We start from the raw sequence: 20,502 nt of genomic DNA on the forward strand, positions 1-20,502 counted from the left end.
ACCCGGAAGTAACCCGTTCCGGTGCTTCGGGGTTTTTGCGTTGCGTAATCCAAAAAAATGCAACCTGAAGCGTCTGTAACCTGAGGTATGACTGTAAAGGGAAGTTTTTTATGTTTGAGCTTTTATTGAGTTTTTAATATTTTGTTGGGAGCTGGCCAGCATGTCAGGGCAACTCAGTCAGGTGGGCAGAACAACAACAACAACCACAACGATGATGATGCTGTTGTTGTTGTTGTTGTGGCCAGAGGCAGTGCCTTAGGTGGCCAGTTCTGACACTGTAAAAAAGCCAAAGAACAAAAGATGAGGGACTGGATGAAGGCAAGGTTGGTGATAACTATGGAATAGTCGCTAGGTGGCTCATGCACTCCTCAAGGAGAGAAGGGTGCTCAGGACCCACAGCACCTTCCAGTCCTAAAAGGCACTGTTGTTTGAGACAGGACCACCCTAGCATTTGAGGATGAAGGAACTGATGACACAGAAGAATATGACTCCCTCCTATCCTTGATCTAGATCAGTGTTTTGCAAACTTGGGCCTGCAGCTGCTTTTGGACTACATTTCCCAGCATCCCTGACCTCCGGCCCTGCTAGCTAGGGATGATGGGAGTTGTAGTCCAAAAAAAAGGCTGGAGACCCAAGTTGGCAAAACACTGATCTAGATGGTGATTTTGGGGGGTGGGGGAGAGAGACTTGTATGTATAAGAAGTATGCTAAAAACCAAGACATCATTGTTTTAATTTTCAAGTTTCTTATAATCAACGAAGCGTTGCAGCTGAGATGCTGAAGCTAAAATCATAAAAGGATGCTGTGGTGTTTTATAAACACTTTCCACTTAAGAAGATCTCCGAGGGGGAAGGTACACTGGAAGAGTTGCCTCTTTGGAGCTTTTTTGAGAACATCCGTAGCACAAGATCTAAAAAGCAAACTCGCAGAATAACTTTCAGCTTGAGTTAAATATAATGGTTGTCCTATATTAGAATATAATGGATTACATGAAGTAGGAAACACAGCAGATGAATTACTCATGTTGCTCCCGAGTCCTGGGCTTGCTTTGGGGTGATTTATGAAGACGGCTAAATCTTTTTGTGCTTTTGTATAATGGAGCCTTTTAATGAGACTTACAGTGCTCACTGGCTTGCATGTCAGGCCTGGATATTATACGCCGCAGCTCTTGCCAAGACCACATCTACTAATTCTTGGCAAATCTTTTGTTTTCGCCCCCGCCCCCAGCAAAATTCAACAGAAGCCAGCATACTTTCTGTGAGCCTATGCATCCTGCCTCATAATAGATTTCATGTGTGAAATGCGTCAGGCAAGCCAAGTAAGATTCAAAGATGAAAAGGCTCAGCATAGTTTGGAAGGAGTTTTGTTTTGTTTCTGCTCCGTCCGTTTCTCTCTGGAAGCAATTCTGTGCCGTATACTCCCTGATTCCACATTTATTAGGCTTTGAGTAAAGAGAGAGAACTTGCGGAGCAGAATAGCACAGGGGAAATTATGAAGATGACAAATTATGCCGGTTAGTGAATTTGACAACTAAAAGAAAACGGTTCCTTGGGCATTCTTAAAATAACTTGGCTATTAAAGCTGAAGTGCTGTGTTTTTTTCTACGTACAAAAGCAGACATGCAGCTGTTTCTCCCCCCTTTTCTTGAAAATATTTCCTCCGAGGATTTACAATGCAGCCTTGCAAGATTTTATATTCCTTTATGCTTCCGAGTATGGGACCCAGGTGGCTCTGTGGGTTAAACCACAGAGCCTAGGACTTGCCGATCAGAAGGTTGGTGGTTCGAATCCCCGCGACGGGGTGAGCTCCCGTTGCTCGGTCCCTGCTCCTGCCAACCTAGCAGTCTGAAAGCACGTCAAAGTGCAAGTAGATAAATAGGTACCACTCTGGCGGGAAGGTAAACGGCGTTTCCGTGCTGCTCTGGTTTGCCAGAAGCGGCTTAGTCATGCTGGCCACATGACCCGGTAGCTGTACGCCGGCTCCCTCGGCCGATAAAGCAAGATGCGCGCCGCAACCCCAGAGTCAGTCACAACTGGACCTAATGTCAGAGGTCCCTTCACTTTTACCTATGTTTCCGAGTAGGATTGGCTGTGCTGTTTAAGGAGGGTAGCAGCCTCGCACCATGTTCTTCAGGAACCCAAATATTTCTGATTATTATGAAGCATGCAAAGTGTCCACATCATTTGCTCTGTAAAGTTGGCATTTGAACTTGCTGTGAATCTTTCCCCCTGATACTAATGTGTCTTTTTCCCTTTCCTCCCCCAAAGTGAAGCTGATCTGGAAGCCTTGCTTTACAGCTATTTGGTTCCTCCAACTTCAGAATGCAATTGCGTCCTGAAAATTGAATGCATGCAGTTGCAAATTGCATGGGCAGTTATTGCACACTTCCAGGAATACAGATCTCTCTGCTGAGACTGTTTGCCCCTCTGTTTCAATCTTCTTACAGTAGATCTTCTTGCAAAGAAAGGAGCTGGAGTTGCACTCTTTGCAGAGCATCAAAGCCTTTGTCCCTTTTTAGCTGCTCCCACTGAACAGCTGATGGGCCAGAGGGGATGCAAAGGGCTGGATAAAATCTGGCAGGCAGTATATGACCTGTATGTGCTACTGGCATTTGTTGTTTAGTCATTTAGTCGTGTCCGACTCTTCACGACCCCAAGGACCAGAGCACGCCAGGCACTCCTGTCTTCCACTGCCTCCCGCAGTTTGGTCAAACTCATGTTCGTAGCTTTGAGAACACTGTCCAACCATCTCGTCCTCTGTCGTCCCCTTCTCCTTGTGCCCTCCACCCTTCCCAACACCAGGATCTTTTCCAGGGAGTCTTCTCTTCTCATGAAGTGGCCAAAGTATTGGAGTCTCAGCTTCAGGATCTGTCCTTCCAGTGAGCACTCAGGGCTGATTTCCTTCAGAATGGATAGGTTTGATCTTCTTGCAGTCCATGGGACTCTCAAGAGTCTCCTCCAGCACCGTAATTCAAAAGCATCAATTCTTCGGCGATCAGCCTTCTTTATGGTCCAGCTCTCACTTCCATACATCACTACTGGGAAAACCATGGCTTTAACTATACGGACCTTTGTTGGCAAGGTGATGTCTTTGCTTTTTAAGATGCTGTCTAGGTTTGTCATAGCTTTTCTCCCAAGAAGCAGGCGTCTTTTAATTTTGTGACTGCTGTCACCGCTACTGGCATAGCCCATCCTAATAAGCTTAAGAATGGAGAATGAAGCTATTACCTGTGTAAAAGTCAGTGGAAGTCATAGGCCACAACTGTTGGAAGTTGGCTACAGATCAAAGTTGTGACTGATACCTGGAATCTCTCAGATTCAGGCTTGGAACCTGGAAGGACAGAAGCTATTAGACAGAAGGCAGAATTTCTTTGTCCAATGCAGTAACCTTATTGGGACGCAGCGGGGTTTGCAGGACTGCAGCACAACGTCAAGATGATGCTGTTGAACAGTAAAGATAAGGCCAGCTCTTTATTTCTCCTGCTAGCTGAGAGTAAGGTTCCTAGATCTTCCTTCTGGATTGCCCCATTTGAAACGTCAGGTGCTTCGCAATCCTTCGCTCTCCGCATCCTTGCTAATTGAAAAAAGGCCATTTTCGGCACCTCCAGATGAGCGGAAAGCTTCTGTCGCTACAATGCATTGGAGGGAAATGGATTCAAAGCAAGTTCCATGATAGAACCAGTAGTTAATTGCTCCTGGAAACAAACGCTCCAGTGTTAGCACTGAGAATTTGACGCAACCAATTTACCCTGGATAAAGTAAATAAATCTTCTAATGATTCATACCTCGAATCGTGCATGGAAGCGTTCAAAAGGAGACTGGCAATTGCCTTGAGACCGGCGAAGTTAAAACCTTGTTAATCCTTAGAGATGGAAATGATCTATTCATCCCAAAACAGCAACAAAGGACAGGACAATGGGCACAGAGTTTAAAACAAACTTACAAAGAGGGCTTGCACCCGGAGCCTTTGAACACTGTCTGGAGTTACAAAGATGCTTTCTGATCAGCAACTGCTCTGTTGTGTCAAAACTAATCGGTGTCCCCCCATATTGTGGAGCCAAAGCCCTTTCATCTTCCGCGGTTCCTAGAGGGTGTTGTGCTCTCGAATAACAGCAATATACAACTGAGCAATAACTATCGAGACTCGGGGCATTTCCTGGGGATTCATGACCGAGGGAAAGAGTTCACCGCAGGCCGTTTATCACAAGGCAGAATCGGCCGTTCCCCCGGAAATGCCCCATGCCAAGATCATTAGTGCTGTTATTACCTTTGCATTTGTTTACTTTTTCAAAAACTTAGGTTGAGAGGAAAGCATAATTTTGTTTCCCTGCGGTTTTCTTTGCAACGCTACGGGGTGGCCGGCTCTCAATGGAGCTGCCGCTGCGTTTCATTATTCCAGAGACTTCGTTTCTTGCAGAAGGAGCCAATCAGATGTCTGGAATCTTACTCTTGTTAAGGGTATAAAGATAATTTATTATGGAAATGCTCTCCAGTGTAGTCGAGAGCCCCCAAGAAGCTAACTAGAATGGCCAGCTGTGTACAGTGATTTTTTTAAATCAAGTGTGGATTTTCACATTACATTCCAGCAATGTTGCACTTAAATCGGTGGGTTGGGAGAGACCATGTGCAAGGATGCCGTACTAAAAAAGTGACCGTATTTTTCACGTTGCTGAGACTGCGCTTTCATTTCCAGTTTACGGAGTTTTTATTTGGGGCGTTTGTTACTGTAGGCATTGGAATGGGAGACTTGATGAGCCATCTCCTTGCAGGACGAAAGTGCCCGCAATTTGGCTGATGCAGAAGACCGTTTAAAGTTTAAAAAGTAACAACAACAACAGTTTTATTATTTATATGCCGCCCATTTGGCTGGGTTGTCCTCCGGATGGCTACCACTTTCTGCCCTGCAAAGTCAAGCTGTGGCAGAGCTGGATGACGAAAGCCTGGCCAAGAAGGCCAGTTACGAGAGTTTTGGGATTCATGCCACCCTAATCTAGATCTTTGTCCATGGAGTTTTCTTGGCAGGGATACTGGAGTGGCTTGCCGGTTCCTCCTCCAGGTGGATCACGTTTGGTCAAAACTCTCCACTATGACCTGTTCATCTTGGGTGCCCTGCTCGGCATAGTTCATAGCTTCTCTGAGTTCTTCAAGCCCCTTCGCCATGGCAAGGCAGTCGACCACAGCAAACTATGGCAAGTTCTTAAAGAAATGGGAGTGCCTGATCACCTCATCTGTCACCTGAGAAATCTCTATGTGGGACAAGAAGCTACAGTTAGAACTGGATATGGAACAACTGATTAGTTCAAAATTGGGAAAGGAGTACGACAAGGCTGTATATTGTCTCCCTGGTTATGCAGAATTCATCATGCGAAAGGCTGGGTTGGATGAATCCCTAGAACAGCTCCAGTAGCAGTGAGGACATCACGACCAGTGCCGGATTCACGTATCGGCTAAAAAAGCTCTAGCTTAGGGCCCCACTCTCTTGGGGGCCCCAAAAAACGTAAAAGGAAAAAAACTAGATGTATGGTACATTTCCAAAATATAAGATAAAACAAAAATAAAATAAAGCCTTTTAAAAAAAAATAGTTCTAGATAATGCCAGTGATTTACTATGTCTCTGCTAAACTCCAAGGGCACTTAGCTTTGAAGACTAGGGAAGTCTTGACTCTTTCCGTTACAAACAGGGGAAGCCAAAGTTCTGGTGAAGAAGCTTGGCTCGCTGGCTGCAAATCATTGTTGGCGAATGACCACCGCAGAGCTGGAAAGAATAACCGTGATAATGGGCTACCTTATCTTAGTGAATTCAAGTCTTGATTTAGCTTTCTGGTTTCCTTTTGTAAAGGACGTTAATCTTGGGGTAGTGTTTGAACTTGGAAAACATGGAGTCCCGAAATGTCGCTGTAACACCCATCTCGCAGTTAGAGGGACAAAGCCTGAGTTTAGAGCTTTTAGAGTTTGCGGTGATTTGAGCTAGAAGAAAAGCAGCAAGCGGAGAGAGAAAGAGGGATCTCTGTCTGAATCCAAAATTGCAGTTATGGGAGAAACAAGGCTCTTTTGGGTGCTGGTGCTGTGAACCCCTTCATCGTGGGCTTAATAATAATAATAATAATAATAATAATAATAATAATAATAATAATATTTATACCCTGCCCATCTGGCTGGGTTTCCCCAGCCACTCTTGGCAGCTTTCAACAGAATATTAAAATACAATAATCTATTAAACATTAAAAGCTTCTCTAAACAGGGCTGCCTTCAGATGTCTTCTGAACGTCAGATAGTTTTTTATGCCTTTGACATCTGATGAGAGGGTGTTCCACAGGGCGGGCGCCATCACCGAGAAGCCCCTCTGCCTGGTTCCCTGTAACTTGGTTTCTCACAGTGAGGGAACCGCCAGAAAACCCTTGGCACTGGACCTCAGTGTCCAGGCAGAACAATGGGGGTGGAGACGCTCCTTCAGGTCTACTGGGCCGAGGCTGTTTAGGGCTTTAAAGGTCAGCACCAACACTTTGAATTGTGCTCGGAAACGTACTGGGAGCCAGTGTAGGTCTTTCAAGACTGGTGTTATGTGGTCTCGGCGGCCACTCCCAGTCACCAGTCTGACTGCCGCATTCTGGATTAGTTGTAGTTTCCAGGTCACCTTCAAAGGTAGCCCCACGTAGAGCACATTGCAGTAGTCCAAGCAAGAGATAACCAGAGCATGCACCACTCTGGTGAGACAGTCTGCGGACAAGGAGGGTCTCAGCCTGCATACCAGGTGGAGCTGGGAGACAGCTGCCCTGGATACAGTATTGACCTGTGCCTCCATGGACAGCTGTGAGTCCAAAATGACTCCCAGGCTGCGCCCCTGGTCCTTCAGGGGCACAGTTACCCCCGTTCCGGATTGGGAGTCCTCCACACCCGCTTGCCTCCTGCCCTCCAAAAACAGTACTTCTGTCAGGATTCAACCTCAATCTGTTGGCTGAGGTTGTCTATAGGGGTCAATAAACCAAATATCATAAAGACACCACAGCCGCCTCTGTGCCTCATACCCAAAAGGAAACCCGAACCCTGGGGAAGCATCTGGAACCTGCGGAATCCCACTCTCCTTGGAGATTGGGGTACAACAATACATTGCAAACAGTGTGTCCGCGTGCTGTGCTGGCTGAGTGTGTGGGTCCCGGGGGGAGGGGAGTGTTACCGTGCTGCGTGTTCTGAGTCCGGTCCTGGGTCGAGGGTCTGGAGGCTGTCCATCAAGGGTGAAGCAGGGTCCAAGGCAAGGAGCCGGGCATGGTCCGGAACTCCAGAAGAGCAGGTCAGGGTGCTGGCAGGAAAAGGTTTCCAACGATGTTGCTCCCGCAACCTGGGACTGGGCTGACTGGCCTTTATCTCCTCTGAGGTCTGGGGCGGCCCTGGCCCACAGGTGACCCGCTTCCCCTGCCCTTAAGGCGAGCACTCCTCCTGAGAGAACTTACTTCCTTCCACCTCTCTGCCCTGAGCCTCTGCACCTCAGGAGAGGCTGGAGGGTTACTGGACCCAGAGGCAACCTCACCTTCCCCTGACGGGGCTGAGAGTGGAGCACCTGCAGGCAATGGGTCCTCCATCACCTTCAGAGCCAGAGCGGATTCAGCTGGTGTCTGCTCCTGAGGATCCAGCACAGGTGAGGCCCCTTCAGGTTCAAGCCCCTGCCCTGGCTCAGCCGGCCCTGGAGGCGGGGACTCCTGTGCAGGCTGGGATTCCTCAGGTTCAGCCTCTGAATCAGATTCCCAGGCCATCACACTTGGGCTGTTCTAGTCCAAAACATCCGGAGGGCACCAGGTTGGGGAAAGGCTGGTCCAAGTGAAGGACTTCTGAGATGTCCTTTTGATTTTCTTGCACTGCTCTTTGTGAATCTAAGCTCTGCATGCTTCGGCCAAGACCTCTGAAGAAGCAGTCAGATGTTTCAAATTTTCTCTGTGACATGCAAAGTTCTGCCAGATTTAACAATAGGAAATCAATTAAAAAAAAAAAAAGCTTCTGAATGGTTTCAAAAACATTTCGCAAATGAACCTAAGAGTTTTGTAGTTGTTAACAACAACAACAAATTCATCTTCAGATAATAACAAAATGTTACTCCCTTTCAAGCATTGTCTGGTGTGTAAAGGAACAAGAGCTGGAACAGCTGGGGGGTGGCCATTGAAGTTGCCTATTGATAGCTAGCTCCTGGGCAAGCAGAAACACAGGCCCCTTGTCTGGGTCTTGCCCATTACGATGCAAACTATTTCATTTCTATTTAAGTTATTACTTCTGAATGCATATCTAAGACATATAAATTAGCATATTATTTAGCATAAAAGGTAAAGGGGCCCCTGACCATTAGGTCCATTCGTGGTCAACTCTGGGGTTGCTGTGCTCATCTCGCTTTATTGGCCGAGGGAGCCGGCGTACAGCTTCTGGGTCATGTGGCCAGCATGACTAAGCCGCTTCTGGCGAACCAGAGCAGCGCACGGAAACGCCGTTTACCTTCCCAGTGGAGTGGTACCTATTTATCTACTTGCACTTTGACGTGCTTTCAAACTGCTAGGTTGGCAGGAGCAGGGACCGAGCAACGGGAGCTCACCCCGTCGCGGGGATTCAAACCGCCGACCTTCTGATTGGCAAGTCCTAGGCTCTGTGATTTAACCCACAGCGTCACCCACGTCCCATATTATTTAGCATATAAATTAGCATTTTATGAAAATCTTTGCTGCTTTTGTCCTGCTTTCCATTATGCATTTCCCTCTTTTATGCGGTGTGTGAATGGCCACCTCAATTCAAAGACCTTCTATTGGTTTGTTTGTTTATAAATTTTCCAAATACAGTCGTACCTTGGTTCTCAAATGTAATCAGTTCCGGGAGTCCGTTCGACTCCAGAAACATTTGAAAACCAAGGCGCGGCTTCCAATTGGCTGCAGGAGCTTCCTGCACTCAGGCAGAAGTCGTGTCGGACATTTGGCTTCCGGAAAATGTTCGAAAACTTCTGGGTTTTCGGCATTCGGGAGCCAAAAACATTTGAGAACCAAGATACGACTGTATAAAAAAACAATTGGTCAAACATTTTCCAATCTACATTCCATTGATAGTCGACTTCCATAATAATAATAATAATAATAATAATAATAATAATAATAATAATAATAATAATTTATTTATACCCCGTCCATCTGGCTGGGCTTCCCCAGCCACTCTGGGTGGCTTCCCCCAAAAAATATTAAAATACTGTAATACATCAAACATTAAAAGCTTCTCTAAACAGGGCTGCCTTCAGATGTCTTCTAAAAGTCTGGTAGTTGTTCTCTTTGACATCTGGTGGGAGGGCGTTCCACAGGGAGGGCGCCACTACTGAGAAGGCCCTCTGCCTGGTTCCCTGTAACTTGGCTTCTCGCAGGGTAGGGAACCGCCAGAAGGCCCTCAGAGCTGGACCTCAGGGTACGGGTAGAATGATGGAGGTGGAGACGCTCCTTCAGATATACTGGACTGAGGCCGTTTAGGGCTTTTAGGCCTTCCATGGTGTCCTTAAATTATCTATTGCTGCTGCATATTATGATTAATCTATTCCTCCTTTCCTCAACCTTATTCTCAGAATCCCTTTTACCTGCTAGTGTTTTAACATGTTTACAATTTATTTATATCTTTAAAAAATAATCTACAGACATTTCCCAATTCTCCTTGAAGGTTCTCTCTTCTTGTTCTCTCATTTTGCTAGTTAAACTTGCTAATTCAGCATATTCCACCCATTTCAACTGCCACTCCTCCTTCGTGGGTTCTGCAGCCTCTCGCCATTTGGGGGCCTATAATTCTCTCGCTGCAGTCATTGCATACAGAAACAAGTTCCTTTGATTCTTTGCAGTGGCGTAACGTGGGTTGTCAGCACCCGGGGCAAGGCAAGTAATTTGCGCCCCCCCCCCCCGCTGCACTGTCCCTCCCCCAGATAGTCCCTCGCTCTCTCTCCGCTCCGCACCGCACCGCACGCCTGGCACCCTCCCCTCCACAGTGGGCGGCGACCCGGCGGCTCGGATCGGATTCTCACAGCCAGCACTGCAGTGAGAGAGAGTGAGTGAGCCAGGTAGGGGCAGAGAGCTGCGAGTGCGAGTGCGCCCCCCCAGATGTTGCGCCCGGTGCGGCCGGCCTCCCCTGCACCCCCATGCTACGCCACTGATTCTTTGGTACATTAAATTCAAAGACCTTCTAAACCGTGTATTTGGTCTTGACATGAAATACATTAGCATCTGAGGCTTAACGTTCTAAAGTGTGCATTTTTTCAGGACAGTGGTCATAATGTGGCTAGCCTGACTCTGTGGTCCTCACCAGCTTAATTTATTCCCAGTAAAGACATTTGGAAAATGCACATTACTTTTCCATATTGATTTTTTATATCTTTCTCAACTATAGTATACAGTCAGAGAATGTGAACATTTCATACAATCGACATTTGTCCCCGTCCCCCCGGTCACAGGGTAAATTGATCTATCATTTCTCCCGTTAATTTGTAAATGCATATTTATGATCCCTCTGAAACACTGGATATTTCTCTCTCTCTCTCTCTCTCTCTCTCTCTCTCTCTCTCTCTCTCTCTCTCCTGCAGATGAATTGTTCTCTCTAATTCTTGAGAATAGTATTCCTGAAAGTGGGGGTGGAGAAGTGTCATTTTCACTCAACATATAATCAGATTAAGTTTCAGTAGCTGTCATTATTAGTTACACTGGAATTGTATTCACGGATCTGCCTGTTCGTTAAAAGGATTTAACTCAATAGGCATTCCTGAAAGCTTTTTCTTTACAGTTTTTGAGATGGTCCCCTAAAGTGTTTTCACAACCTCTGAAGTGGCTGCTTAATTCGGCAATTACTTTTCTGATGCCCAGTATTCTGATTCTGTTTTTTTTTCTTTTTTACACACACACTTATATATATGTTTGTGTGTGTGTATATATATATGTATATACATATACATATACATATACATATACATATACATATACAATACAATATAATATAATATAATATAATATAATATAATATAATATAATATAATATAATATAATATACATAGTATTGCTATACTGAATTTTATCAAGCAATCCCCATTATGGAATGAGCTCCACAGGGATGCTGTCAGTTCATTTCTCTGCACGAATAAATAGTTTATTCTTCTATTTGGCGAAGGCACATCTGCAGCTTTGCTCATAACGTTGTATACATTATGAAACTTTCTCCGGCATTGACTTCCTTGGTTTTGAATATAAAGCAGATGTGAGACTCGTAACATGGCCCCCTGGTAAATCTTGGCTTGACCTTTGACTTGAGGACTTGCAACTGTTGAAGGAATTTATTTTCTGCGGCATTCTACTCGTCATCCATCTAGGCAGCCATTGCCGTTGCAATGTAGACTCGAACAATGCAGAGCAATAGCAGATAACTAATCCTGGCAGAATATAGAGCGATGTCTGAAAAGTTGAAATTTTTGAAAGGAACTTTGTGCACTTATGTCAAAGATGGATCGCAGGGGAATCCATTGAAGTCTTCATTACAATGGTTTGCTCCCTACAGAGCTGTGGATCTTGGAAAACCAGGAGACACACTTATGGGAGAGAAGAAGGGAGAATTCAGCATTCATGTCTGTGATGCAAAAGATTTGATTGTCAGATTCATTCATTCCTACTATGAACTTATGTGTGGTGGACTTAACTCGTTGCAATGGATCGGTCTGGCAGCTCTGTAAACTTCCTTGTGTTCCTTGAAAGGTTCAGCTATTTGTGGCATGAATGGAATGCAAGCAAGCCTATCTTCACTAGTTCTAATGTCTAAAATTCTAAAATTAGCATTGTTTCTACTACAGTGGTACCTCGGGTTACATACGCTTCAGGTTACATACGCTTCAGGTTACAGACTCCGCTAACCCAGAAATATTACCTCAGGTTAAGAACTTTGCTTCAGAATGAGAACAGAAATTGTGCCCCGGCGGTGCGGTGGCAGCAGGAGGCCCCATTAGCTAAAGTGGTGCTTCAGGTTAAGTACAGTTTCAGGTTAAGAACGGACCTCCGGAACGAATTAAGTACTTAACCCGAGGTACCACTGTATTACAAAGAGAAGGCATTGGTGTTTTAATTCTGGTAACAACATGAAACCTTCAAGAGCAAACATTAGCATGAGAGAGAGAGAGAGAGAGAGAAAGAAAGAAGGAAGGAATTGGGGAGAGAAGAGAGAGAGAGAGAGAGAGAGAGAGAGAGAGAGAGAGAAAGAAAGAAGGAAGGAATTGGGGAGAGAACTCTCAAAATGTTGAATTGGTCCTGAGTTAAAGTTCTTCATCCAAATGTCCACATTAAGCAAGGGAATTCAGTAATGCTGCTTAGATTATGTTAGCTGCTTAAGGGTCTCTTACTAAACGGCGATCATAAAACAAACAAGGCTTTGAGATCTATTTAGTTTTTGGAATTCACTGTTTTATGCCACATTGTTCCGAAAGACCGAGTTACAAGGCATATAGCATCTGATGAAGGAGATCCGAGCCCCTGGAAGCTTTGTAATAAATTTGTGAGTCTTCTAAAGTAGCACAATGTAGGTTGGTTGGTCCTTGCCTGTGGAGTTTTGCTGCTCTAGATTCATGGCCTTCAGCTTTCGGAAGGTCTTCTGCTCCCTTATACCTGACCCTGCCTCCCAAGGCACCTGTCTGACGATGCTCCCTGTTTCAAAACCTTCAAATCGTTCCTAAAAGCTCACCTTCCCATAAATCCTTGGCCCCATGGCCTGCTGTAATCTAGTATAAATTCGACATATTGCCCCCTGTTTATCTCTTTGTCCAACTCTCACCTCTTCCTCTCTTGCGTCCAAGTGTGGATTGTATGGGGCAAGATCCTATTGCCTTGCACTTTGTAAAGCTTCATGCACATTGATGGCCCTATAAAACTTAATATACCTTTTAACAGGTTGAACACGGTTGATAGCTCCTTCATGGGAAGGAAGCACCATGCAATTTACTGGATAGGAGATCCACTTTGTGTGAAGTGGTCTGTATGCAGGGTTTTGAGCGTTGCACAGTGCCCTTCGTAACATGGAAGAAAAAGAGTTTGTTTTTTATTGTTTATGGTCTGTTCAAGTCCTGAAGGGTTCCTTGAAGAGACAAACATTCACATGTATTTAATCCTCATCCTCCCCACACTTCTCCCCCTTTGCCCATTCCATAATTCTGGGAACAGAAGGAAACAGTGTCTGCTTCTCTCTCGCTATTTGTATAATAATTTTTATTAATTTTTAATTACAGTGATCCAAAAGAGCCACATTATCACAATACCAGATTACAATAGAGTTAAATAGCCAATTATTCAAATACCAGATTAAACAATTTTGGGTGACTTCCCGTGTGCTGGATTTCAGGGTTCAAAGTTCTTATTTCTTTCTGCTTCCATAATCTTGATCATTCCAATTACAACAGCACTGATCTTGATCCTTTATTTTACAGCCACTGGTTTCATGACTTTCACTCGTAATTGCATATTCAGTAAATTTTATTTCTGCAAGAGGAGTTTATGTATGGATTTTGGGAGGGGTTAATGCTTCATTGGAAACAGAGGAGTTACCACCTGCCGTAAAAGATGTACCTTGTCCTTAAGGAGACCTCTCTGGACCCAGAAGTGTTAAACATCAACCACCCAGTGGCAAATATCCCATTTCCGGGGTTGATATGAATTGGGAGTCGTACAACAGCCTCATCAACTGGTTCCATTCCTGTTCTATAAGGCACTCAATGATCAAGTGCTTGATTTTATTGCTAACTTACTGTATTTTTTGCTCTATAAGACTCACTTTTTCCCTCCTAAAAAGTAAGGGGAAATATGTGTGCGTCTTATGGAGCGAATGCAGGCTGCACAGCTATCCCAGAAGCCAGAACAGCAAGAGGGATTGCTGATTTCGCTGCGCAGCGATCCCTCTTGTTGTTCTGGCTTCTGAGATTCAGAATATTTTTTTTCTTGTTTTCCTCCTCCGAAAACAAGGCGCGTCCTATGGCCTGGTGCGTCTTATAGAGCGAAAAATACGGTATTTATTAATCTCTGGAGCAACAGAAATATATAGAGAAGTCTCTCTTCTTTCTCTTTGGTGATCCCTCATAGCTGAGTAAGATTGTTGTCAGGGAAGTGCCATCAGTGCAGGAGGGGGAGAGCAAAAGCCAAATGGATTATAGAGAGCCTCCAGGGATTGTGGGAAGTAGCTCCTCCTCAATGGAGGAGAGTAAACGCGGCTCCAGTGGAGAGGAGGTCCAGGAGTCGGATGTGGCGAGGCGGTACCAGGACTCCTTGCCTGGGAGAAGCGGGGAGGAAAGGGGTCCTCCGCTGCCCACACCCTCTTTGCGCAGAAAGCATTCGCGCAGAGAGGGGAGACGAAGATTGGGCGTCAAGAAGCTGCTTTGCTGGGGAAAGTTTAGGGACCGCCCACTCACGGATTCTGCCAGCGATTGAGTCAGCCACGGGAGAGTGGCGCTCTGGATAGATAAAGTTTATTTTGGCAGCAAAGCCAAGACTTCACAGCCAAGTAGGGAGATATTTGCCTGCTTGCTTCTGAGCAACCCCTTGGAAACGTAACAATTGTTTTCCATAAACATGGTTTTAACAGTGAGTCCGTAAGTGACTGGAGGCCAATTCTGGATCCACACATCCTTCCACAGTGGGGACATAAGTTTCTGGGCGGGAGTTGATCATGGTGTGGATTTGCCAAGCATGCCTTCCTCTTAGCACGTTTCTCCCTTGCGTCCTGAGTTCGAGTGTCTTCAAAGCCCATGACACCTTTGGTAAAGGCTGTTCTCCAGCTGGAGCACTCACAGGCCAGTGTTTCCCAGTTGTCAGTGTTTATACTACATTTTTTAAGATTTACCTTGAAAGAGTCTTTAAACCTCTTTTGTTGACCACCAGCATTACACTTTCCATTCATAAGTTGGGAATAGAATAGTTGCTTTGGAAGACAATAATCAGGCATCTGCACAACATGACCACTCCAACGAAGTTGATGTTGAAGAATCATTGCTTTGACACTGGTGATCTTTGCTTCTTCCAGGACACTGACCTTAGTTTGCCTGTCTTCCCAAGTGATGTGTAAAATAATAATAATAATAATAATAATAATAATAATAATAATACCCTGCCTATCTGGGTTTCCCCAGCCGCTCTGGGCAGCTTACAGCATATCTAAAAACAGAATGAAAACATCAACCATTAAAAACCTCCACCAAGCCCTGCTCTGATACAGACATTTGGCTCTGTTGTGCTCACGTTACCCTTTGTTCTCTTTCCAGGTTGTCTGCATTCGCTCTACGTGGAACGCCCTGTCGCCAAAGCTGAGCTGTGACACCCGGCCACTCATTTTGAAAACCCTGAGCGAACTGTTCTCTCTTGTGCCTTCCTTAACGGTGAACTCAAATGAGTATGAGGTATGCCAGATGACCTTCAGGATCCCTTCCAACTCTACAACATTATTCGGATATGTGGTAGATACTGTCTCGCATTTTAGGAACGTTCCTCCTGAAAACCTGCAATCAGCAGTTGGGAGCTGCTGTATCAGGAGTGGAAAACCTTTAGCCTTCCACATGTTGTTGGACTACAATAAAAATAATAATAGTAACAACAACAACAATTTATTTCTACCCTGCCCATCTGGCTGGGTTTCCCCAGCCACTCTGGACGGCTTCCAACAGAAGGTTAAAAATACATTAAAACATCAGTCATCAAAATCTTCCCTAAACAGGGCTGCTTTCAGATGTCTTCTAAAAGTTTATTTCTTTGACATCTGGTGGGAGGGCATTCCACAGAGTGGGTGCCACCACCGAGAAGGCCCTCTCCCTCGTTCCCTGTAACCTCATTTCTCGCAGGGAGGGAACCGCCAGAAGTTCCTCGGTGCTGGACCTCAGTATATGGGCTGAACGATGAGAGTGGAGACGCTCTTTCACGTATACGGGAATATTGTGAAGCTCCTTGACATCTGACGGGAGGCGGGTGCCACCACCAAGAAGGGCCTCTGCCTAGTTCGTTGTAACCGCACTTCTCACGGTGAGGGAACCACCAGAAGGCCCTCGGAGCTGGACCTCAGTATCCAGCCTGAATGATGGGGGAGGAGATGCTCCTTCAGGTCTACCGGGCTGAGGCCGTAGGGCTTTAAAGGTCAGCACCAACACTTTGAATTGTGCTCGGAAACGTCCTGGGAACCAATGTAGGTCTTTCAGGACTGGTGTTATATGGTCTCGGCGGCCGCTCCCAGTCACCAGTCTAGCTGCCGTATTCTGGATTAGTTGCAGGTCCATAAATGACCATATAGCATATATTCAACACAAAAAACAGTGGCAATTTGTTGTTGACAAAGGACAGCTGGACATAGAAAGGGCCCCATTACCTTCAGTAGCTGAGGGCCTCATCAAACCTAAATCCGACCCTGGCCGTTGGACTGATCTATTCTTAAAATTTGAGCAGGGAGGTCACAGGCTCCCCCTGCCGCATATTATTTCACAGGTCAGCTATACGGGGGGCGGGGCTCCCTCAACATCATTTTATTGTGCAATATCTGCTTTTCACGTTGTACTGTGGAGCTCACCATGTACTGAATAAAAAAGATCACACCTCCTGGTTCGGGTGAGAAGCTGAGAACAATGTTTTGATAAGTGACTGGCATGCTTTTAGCGGGAGAAAGTCTTTTAAAGTCCGTTAATGTCACTGAGACTACAAACAATGTGAATGGTCTACAAATTGCCCCTTTAGGAGCACTAAAAGGTCAATTCCCTTCCCTCCCACAGAAATGGCACTTGTCTGCATTTTTATTGTACATCATTGGATATTGGCTCTGGAGAGTAATTTTTGACCTTTTGAAATTCTCTCCGTTAGTATGCTAAGGTCCATTGGTCTGCATTTTTAACCCAGCTAAATTGCTCAAACCGTTCTGGTTACCGTAAATTGAGCTGAAAAAACACCCTTGGCAACTCCAAGCCCTTAACTCCTCCTATTCTGAAGAAATTGCCGAGCCATAAACACCTGTTCTCTGAGGGAAACGTAATAGAAGGCTGAGATATTATTATTGGCTTGTATTGTGTACCTTGTTGCCCAGATAAGAAGGCGTGGTAACCTCTTTTTCTAATTTTTATAGAAATTCAAAGTTCAAGTCGTCAGCTTCCTGTGGAGCCACACACAGAGCAAGGTGAGAGACTGGAAAACAAGGTTTGTCCGGTTTGAACAAAATGCATGTCACAGACTTGGCATGGCTCTTGATGCCGTGTGGCCAGGTGGGAGTGTTCAGGGAGGCAGGAGAGGATATATTGTTTAATAATATCCTTCCCAACTTGCATTAACAAATTCTGTGATTTAGCAGAGTAACATCCCCCTTTTTAAACTTACATAGCGAATAGGTTTGCCAGGCTTGCATAAGCCTCTAAAATAAGTTTCCTGGTAATTCCTTTTTTATTCCCTCCTAAAAATAATAGAAGGGATGCAGGTGGCACTGTGGGTTAAACCACAGAGCCTAGGACTTGCCAGTCAGAAGGTTGGTGGTTCGAATCCCTGCGACGGGGTGAGCTCCCGTTGCTCGGTCCCTGCTCCTGCCAACCTAGCAATTCGAAAGCATGTCAAAGTGCAAGTAGATAAATAGGGACCACTCTGGCGGGAAGGTATATGGCATTTCTGTGCGCTGCTCTGGTTCGCCAGAAGTGGCTTAGTTATGCTGGCCACATGACCCAGAAGCTGTACGCCGGCTCCCTCGGCCAATAAAGCGAGATGAGCGCTTTAATGGTCAGGGGTCCCTTTACCTTTAAAAAGAATAGACACGACACAGTCTTGTATAAAAGTATAAAAGAATTTACTCACACATTCTGTTCACAGACTTAAGTTACAAAATATATAGACCTGGAATCTATAACATAAGGAGATGGTTCCTTTATCCTCCCAAGAGAGCATCTCAGGCTGATGCTTCTTCAACGAAAGCAAAATGGAGAAGAGAGAGAGAGATGTGGTGGCCAGCTCTGTGCTTTTGTTACCTGCACAAGTGAGGTTACGCCCACCTCTGGTCACACGTAGAGGGAGTTTGTCCCAGCCCAGGAGGAAGCAGGAAGTTTATCTACTGGCTGGACAAACATCCCTCTTCATGTCTAAACGTGTCCACTCTAGGAATGTTGTATTTGACTGCTCTGTGTTTCACACCCCACAGTGGCCAGGGGGGAAGTCGCCCCGGGCTGCACAGCGCCAGCAGATGCCACACTGAGCAGCCCGGCCGGGTGGGTGAATTTTGCATTGGGAAGAGGCCTGATCAGCCTCTCCTGATGTGACAGTTGTCATGCATGCAACGTGTGACATCAAGCCCACATGCGTCATATGTGTCACGTACACACACATAGACAGCATCAGGCGAAACTCGGCACCTGTGCTCCTATGCTAGTATATACATTTATATGTTTTGGTGTTCAATGCTACTTCGGTAATGAATTGGACCTGTGACTGTACGCTGCTTCTTGACATATGTTTTCCATTCATGGTGTGTTTTTGTTCTGCACTTTAAATCTAATGCGTGTGAAGAATGTTAAACTGTCAGACACAGCAGCTAAATCCAGCACTGCATCTTGGAATAGTTACAGGGCAGAAAAGAACTCTTGGAGGCTCCCCGGCACTTAGAAACTTTGGCAATTAAGTAGAAATAGCTTAGATAAATAGATAATTACGTCAGCATGACCCCTATTTGTGTTCTTATTTTTAAAAAATGTTCTCCGTATTTCTTTTTGACTGCTGCTATTCAACTTAAAAGGTAAAGGTAAAGGGACCCCTGACCATTAGGTCCAGTCGTGACCGACTCTTGGGTTGCGGCGCTCATCTCGCTTTATCGGCTGAGGGAGCCGGCGTACAGCTTCCGGGTCATGTGACCAGCATGACTAAGCCGCTTCTGGCGAACCAGAGCAGCGCACGGAAACGCCATTTACCTTCCCACTGGAGCGGTACCTATTTATCTACTTGCACTTTGACGTGCTTTCGAACTGCTAGGTTGGCAGGAGCAGGGACTGCGCTACGGGAGCTCACCCTGTCGCGGGGATTCGAACCGCCGACCTTCTGATCGGCAAGCCCTAGGCTCTCTGGTTTAACCCACAGCGCCACCCGCATCCCATCTATTCAACTTACTCAGATTTTAAAAGGTGGAGTGCCATTCACAGTGGTGAGCAATTTGAAGGTGTGCCCTCAATGCCCGCTTTCCTCTTTTCCCCGCCCAGGCAGGATACTTTGAGACCTGGTCTATATGTTACCCTTGCTATGGAGATCAGCATCTCATGGGTTTTCAACGCTTTAGTAATATACTTTGGTGCAAATCGCTATAACTTTACCCACCGGCGGCCCATATTTGCTGGCTAGGACTGTGAAAGTCGTGGCACGAGTCCCCTGATTTATGTTTTATCTCAAATAAATGATGCAGCTGGGAAACAGTTACCTTGCCAAGCCCCATGGTGAGGGTCAGGTATAGACAGGGTTAGGGAATCTGTGGACTCCGCCTCCCATCAGCCTCAGCCAGCATGCCCAACGGTCAGGGACCATGAGAGTTTTAGCCCAGCAATCTCTCAAAATCCCTGCCTGGTAGAGATGAACTCTGTTGTTTTGAACTGATGAGAGAGAACAGCTGGATTTCCACGTAATGCTACACTAATAATAATAATAATAATAATAATAATAATAATAATAATAATAATAATTATTTTATTTATACCCCGCCCTTCCTGGCCAGAGCTGGGCTCAGGGCAGCTAACACCAATAAAATTTCAGTAAAAACATAATAAAAAGAAAAAGAAAAAAACCAATTTAAAATACAGGTTAAATGCAATTTAAAATGCAGCCTCATTTTAATGAGAATGAAAGCAATGGCATGCATTTTTGGTTTGTGTTCCCATCTGCATTTTTTATTGGCTGCAGGGGCGGAGGAAGGGAAGGGGGTGGGGGCGGGTTGCCCAGGTGTCATCACTAAGGAGAGGTGACAAAATGGTGGGAGGAACTCACCGCGGGGCCTGCAGCGCGCCCGAGCCACGCATCTCTCCTGGGAGTGACACAGTGGCTTGAGCGTCTGCGCTGCCCCAAACGGTCTGCCCGCTGCCTCCCCCCAGCTATAGGGTGGCTGAGTGAGAGGAGGCAGGCAGGCAGACTCCTTGGAGGCCCCACGGGCTGCTGGCCCTGCCCCTGGGCGCAGGGCACACATGCCCCCCCCCCCGCACCCAATCGGCTTGCTCCACTGCTGATTGGCTGCTTCAGTTTAAACAAGGAGTTTCGGGTTCGATCCCCATAAAGGACAGCTGCAAATTCCTGCATTGCTGGGGGTTGGGCTAGATGATCCTCAGGGTCCCTTCCAACTCTCTGACCTCATACCACAGGGATGTATGATGTGATTGTGACTTCTTCTTTTTTTTACATATAATTTTTATTCAATTTACAAATAAAACAAGTTAGTACAGTTCATACAATTTTTAAAACCATTCTCTCATTTTTTTGACTTCCCTCAACTTGGCTGGTACTCCTTCCCTTCT

The 20,502-nt window shown here is 45.7% G+C and overlaps 1 protein-coding gene across 5 annotated transcripts in view; it reads left to right on the forward strand.

The window, feature by feature from the left end:
• Window positions 1-20,502, forward strand: part of FOCAD (focadhesin) — a 141,826-nt gene that overhangs the window by 62,441 nt on the left and 58,883 nt on the right. For all 5 annotated transcript variants that reach the window (XR_014506269.1, XM_083419283.1, XM_083419282.1 and 2 more), the window contains exons 16-17: window positions 15,271-15,405; window positions 17,106-17,156. Coding sequence is in view for 4 of the 5 variants with exons in the window: in XM_083419283.1 (XP_083275409.1) it covers window positions 15,271-15,405; window positions 17,106-17,156 (186 nt within the window). In the remaining variant the exon portion in view is untranslated. The remainder of the gene's footprint in view (window positions 1-15,270; window positions 15,406-17,105; window positions 17,157-20,502) is intronic.

The sequence above is a fragment of the Podarcis tiliguerta genome (genome assembly GCF_965153285.1).
Source record: "Podarcis tiliguerta genome assembly, chromosome: 17".
Lineage (NCBI taxonomy): Eukaryota > Metazoa > Chordata > Lepidosauria > Squamata > Lacertidae > Podarcis > Podarcis tiliguerta.